This window comes from Nanorana parkeri, unplaced genomic scaffold (genome assembly GCF_000935625.1).
Source record: "Nanorana parkeri isolate BGI_ZX_2015 unplaced genomic scaffold, ASM93562v1 scaffold293, whole genome shotgun sequence".
NCBI lineage: Eukaryota > Metazoa > Chordata > Amphibia > Anura > Dicroglossidae > Nanorana > Nanorana parkeri.
This window is the reverse complement of record NW_017306561.1, coordinates 1,105,129-1,110,896: the sequence shown is the minus strand read 5'-3', so window position 1 is coordinate 1,110,896 and position 5,768 is coordinate 1,105,129. Positions and strand designations below refer to the sequence as shown.

The following is a 5,768-nucleotide window of genomic DNA, read 5'->3' as shown; positions in this document are numbered from 1 at the left end:
ATTAAATAACTAATATGTATTAATTAATAACTAAATAATTAGTAATATTAAAAAATGTATAAAAATGTAAATTCATTTTTTAAACAGACTAATTAAAAAAATAATCTGCAACAAATCGATTATGAAAATAATCATTAGTCGCAGCCCTACATATCACTGCTACAAAGTTGCTAGTGTGTCATGGCTCTATCTGTTGCATGAAACCTCAGTTCTTTCCCCTACAATAATGTGATGAGTAGAGAAATAGCTACATACACAGGGTCTAGTTGGATAGTTTGAATGTCTCTTGCAGCTAGCTGGCTCGGACCAAATATAAATACCAAACATTTTATCTGGTTTAGTACTGTTTTAAAAATTCAACAGTGGATTTGAAACTCTTACTGGAGCTTTGTAGAAAACTTTACCTATCTGTTATTTCATTTCATCCAACAAAATACAAAATCCCCTTTCAAATCTCACATCCGTTATGCGGAAAACATTTCCCTCATTATTTTTTCCTGACACTTTGTATCTTGAACCAGAAGCCTGATTTAGCTAATGTGTTCAAAGTCAGTAATAATCTGTTCTACTTGTGCTTTCAAACACTGCACGGACTTCCCATGCATTTTAAAAAGCATAAAAGGCTACATTTATGCTATGCGTAAAGGGAAATATTGGCAGTAAGTCTTGTAATTCATCCCAAAGCTACATAGCTTAGGTGAAGAGTAAACACGCAACTAAAAGCAGCATATACAGTGCATTCAGAAAGTATTCAGACCCCTTCACTTTTTTTAATGTTGTTATGTTGCAGCCTGATACTACAGTTGTTTAAATTCTTTTTTTTTCCCCTCACTAATATACACTCTGTACTCAATAATGACAAAGTGAAAACAGAATTTTAGAAATGTATGAAAAGGAAGAACTGAAATATCACATTGACATAAGTATTCAGACCCTTTGCAACAACACTTGACATTTAGCTCAGGTGCCTCCCATTTCTCTTGATCGTTGCTGAGATGTTTCTACACCTTGATTGGAGTCCACCTCTGGTAAATTACATTTACAGGACATAATTTGAAAAGGCACACACCCCTCTATAGAAGGACTTACAGCTGACAATGCATGCTGTATCAGAGCAAAAGCCTTGATGTCAAAAAAACTGACTGCAGAGCTCATAGACAGGATTATTGCAAGGCACATATATGTGGAAGGCTACAAAAGAAATTCTGCTGCACTGAAGGTTCCCAAGAGCACAGTGGCCTCCATAATTCTTAAATAGAAAAAGTTTGTCAGAACCAAGAGCTGAAAACGAGCAATCAGGGGAGAAGGGCCTTCGTAAGAGAGGTGACCAAGAACCCGAGCTCCAGAGATTCTGTGTGGAGATGGGACAAAGTTGCAGAAGGACAACAATCACTGCAGCCCTCCACTGATCTGGCCCTTATGGCAGAGTGGCTAGACGGAAGCTTCTCCTCAGTGCAAAACACATAAAAGCCCGCTTGGGGTTTGCAAAAAAAGCACCTGGAGGACTCTCAGACTGTGAGGAACAAGATTCTCTGGTCTGATGAAACCAAGATTGAACACTATGGCCTCAATTCTAAACGTTATGTCTGGAGAAAACCAAGCAATGTTCATCACCTGCCCAATACCATCCCAACACTGAAGCATGGTGTTGGCAGCATGATGCTGTAGGAGTGTTTTTCAGCAGCAGGGACTGGGAGACTGGTCACAGTTGAGGGAAAGCTGAATGGAGCAAAGTGCAGAGATATCCTCATTGAAAACCTAAAAAAAAACAAAAACCCATACCCAAAAAGGGCTGTAATTGTTGCCAAAGGTGCTTCAACAAAGCAAAGTACTGAGTAAAGGGTTTGAATACTTAAGTACATGTGATATTTCATTTTTTTCTTTTTAATAAATTCACAGACATTTCTAAAATTCTGTTTTCAGTTTGTCATTATGGGGTACTGAGTGTAAAATAATAAGAGAAAAAAAAAAAGGAATTTAAACAACTGTAGTATCAGGCTCCAACATAACAAAATTGAAAAAAGAGAAGGGGGGGTCTGAATATTTTCTGAATGCACTGTATCTAGAATCCAATAACACTAAATACATTTAGCCCTCTGATTCTAAACATACCATATGGTAGACTATATTTTACAGAGCTTGACAAACATAGACAAAGATATATCTGTATGATCTGTATGAGAAGGTGAACTTTAATGGCTTTTATTAAATTGGTATGTTGCAGTGGTTCTCAAAACTAAATATGCTGTCTCTAGTAGCTAGAAGCTGTCTTCTTGCAGTCTAACATAGAAAAACATTTTTAATCCTATGGCGGATACCAGGCAGTACAGGGAGCACAGCTATTAACAGGAAACCTGTAAAAATGCAAATATGGTAGCTACCATTGCTACATAGGCCTTGTTAGCCAAAAGCACATGAGGCGTGTGACTGGTCTACTGTCTGGGGCCCCATATCTAGCAATACCTCTGATAAAACATGCCATCACTGAACCGAATGAAATCCCGGCCCATAGCTCTGTTGCAAAGTCACTCAATAGAGACCTTGGAGGGCGCAGTGAATGCGAGCACTAATATTGTTATAGCATCACAGACCACCAATGTTTAGGGGGGCAAATGCCATTTTACACCATTGAAAGGGGCAAAGACCACTGGACACCAAGTTCACGGGTAAACAGACCCCTGAACATCAAAATTATGGCAAACAGACTAACTAAAGAACAATGTTATGAGGACCCAGGCCACTTGAACACCAATATTATTGGTTTGTAAACTTCTGAACACCAGTGTTATAAGAGCACACATCACTGAACCCCAATGTCATGGGATCAGAGATCAACCACCAAACACCTATGTTATTGGGGCACCACTACTAATTATCAATGTTATGCAGGCATACACTGCTGCACACCAATGCCAAGAAGGCAAACACCACTAAGCACCAAAATTTAAAGGGGTACACATCACTGACAAACATCATTTAAGGGGCACTCAGTACTGTCCACAAACATATAAGGTGAAACTTACCACTGACCGCCAACATTTAAAGGATGCTAATGACTGACCACCAATATAAGTGGACACTCATCCCTGACAAAAAACATAAGTGTACAATTACGCCTGACTACTGCACTCTCCATGCATTGCATAGTCCTGACACTCTATATGCTATGTTAAATGTTATAATGTTTCCATCCTTGCCCCAACAAGAAAGATATGTTCGGGATGACCCAACAAATAGATATATTTGATAATCTTAATAATGTGTGAGAAAATATAATCTATTGATTGAAAATCTTTTGTTTATTAATCACTATAGAAAGATAGAAAAAACCCAAAACATTTTAACGGTTACATAAAAAGTTTCAAAGAAAAGTCAAACCCTAAAAACATTTTAAAAAACTAGCATAAATCACACTAGCATGCAAGAAACTAGAATGAATCTTATATCAGAGGTATCCACAAGTATTTTAATAGTGACAAAATTACTGGGCACATTGAATTACCCATGAATAGAGTTAAACGGTATTTGAGGTGGAATAGACACAGGTCCATTGAGTTCAACCTATGTGAGCGCGCATCTGTATATGTGTGTCTGTGTGTATGCTTGATGTTACTCAGTCCTGACACCCGCACTCTATATGTTATGTTGTACATTACATATTCCTTGACCATTTACTCTATACACTTTGTTGTGAGTTACATAGTCCTAACTACTGCACTGTATATGCTGTTGTACATTACATAGTCCTGAACCATTTACTCTATAGACTCTATTGTAAGTTACATACTCCTAACTATTGCACTGTATAAACTATGTGTATATTATGCAGTTCTGACAACTCCACTCTATGTAATATGATGTATGTTACATAGTCATTACCCCTGGAAATGTAAAAACTGTGGTATACATTATATGGTCCTGGCTCTTGCAATTAAAATGCTATGTTGGACATGACATAATCCTGAGAAAAGTGTCTATTGTTTTTAACATTTCCTGGTTGTTATTTAGTCCCTAACTGTTTTAATGAAGTTCATGATGGTAGGCTCAGCGAAATGGTGTGCAGTCTACCACTGCTGGTAAGCTCTCAAGCTAGAGCAGTTTGGATGGACATAGAACCAACACAGCTTGTAAAGATCAGTACATACTGTTATCCTGACAGGCCCCTTTACATCGAGTAATTGAAGGATTTCCTCTCTGGGCTCTATCCAGTCCTTTTTAGATGCTACCTTCCATGTGCTATCCAGAGTAAGCACACATACAGCCAGTGGTGCCTCCTCACACTTTCATAGTTACAGATTACATATTTACCAATATAAACAGTAGAAATCCCAGAATAGATTTGGGCTTGTAACTAATCTGCCCTAAATTATTAATCACAGCATTTTCACCCATGCCCTCTTTGCACTTCCTCTGAACTAAAGTGTTATCAAGCAACACAGCTCTTTTATCCCAACATAGCAGCATATCCATCATGGAGGAAGTTGCGGCCCACTCCACAACATCACAGCAAGTGTCACCCCGTTTTATAGCTGAGTGATGTCCCACTGCCGGTGTCACAATAGAAGGGAACAGAGAAAAAGTTGTTGCAAGACCTTTTTAAGAATACATTATCTATCTGTTGCTATCTGGTGCTTTATGGACATCTTTCATTGTTTTCACAGTGCTTTTGCCAGTGGGGATAAGGCATAAAATATTCAAATGTGTGTGTTAGCCTCGACATCTAATTAAGAATAGTTTTTACTTCACAAGCCTTCTTTTTACACAATTTGCATGAAATAAGTCCAAAGTGCTGCTGTACTCACCACTGGGTTCTTTGTATTTAAATCAAACTCTGTAGAATTTGCATCTATAATAAAGAAAAATATTAATATACATGTAATATATATGTATCCTTTTAGATTTTGTTGAATCCAATATCTTTATTGAAAGTTAATAAAAACAATAATAGGTGATAACTGTAGTGAGGAGACACTGTAAAGATCAGCATTTGGTTATAAAAATATCCTTCGATGCAGGAAAGCAACAGGTTCATTTAATGCTGTCCTTCCCTGCAGCACATACTCACCTCTGCTTTGCTGCCCCATCGCTCTGTGCAGACACAAAAAGCAAAGAAATGCAGCTTTGTGAAAGCATTAATATGTCACTAAATTCAGGAATTAAATCTTTAAAATGCATTTACGTACACCAACTATTAACAAAAATGTATCTTATTTGTGTATCACTCGGCGGTAGCTCCTCAAATCATCTCCGAATTGGTGCCGACACTGTCCTTCCCTTAGTTCCCCATGGTCCCTGTGTGTGTTGTAAAGTAGCCACCATTCTAACCTCACTCCCGTGATGGACTACAATCTCAATACAAATTAGTAAACTAAACCTGAGATTGTAGTCCATCATGGGAGTGAGCTTGGAGCATTGGCTACTTTACAACACAGACAGGGACCATGGGGAACAAAAGTAGCCACCCTGCAGAAGGAAGGACAGTGTCAGCACCAATTCAGAGATGGTTTGAAGATCTACAGCCGAGTGATACACAAATGAAGTGTAGTATTGTTAGTTAAGGTACTTGAATGCCTTTTTAAGATTTAACTCTTGAGTTTAGTGTCACTTTAAATTGTAAGTCACATGCTGTTCCATACCCTAAAGCAGCATTTCTCAATCTTCTCTCAGTCATGGCACCCTTTAGTATGTAAGTCTGCAAAATCTTGAGACACCCGAGCCAAAAATGGATTTCAATAGGGGACCACACACAAAAATACAAAGAGAAGTGC

The 5,768-nt window shown here is 38.1% G+C and overlaps 1 protein-coding gene across 1 annotated transcript in view; it reads right to left on the bottom strand.

Moving 5' to 3' along the window:
• LOC108787942 (CTP synthase 2) overlaps nucleotides 1–5,768 on the bottom strand; it is a 138,028-nt gene that overhangs the window by 61,688 nt on the left and 70,572 nt on the right. Inside the window, exon 14 of the mRNA XM_018557640.1 lies at nucleotides 4,803–4,846. Coding sequence (XP_018413142.1) covers nucleotides 4,803–4,846 — 44 coding nt within the window. The remainder of the gene's footprint in view (nucleotides 1–4,802; nucleotides 4,847–5,768) is intronic.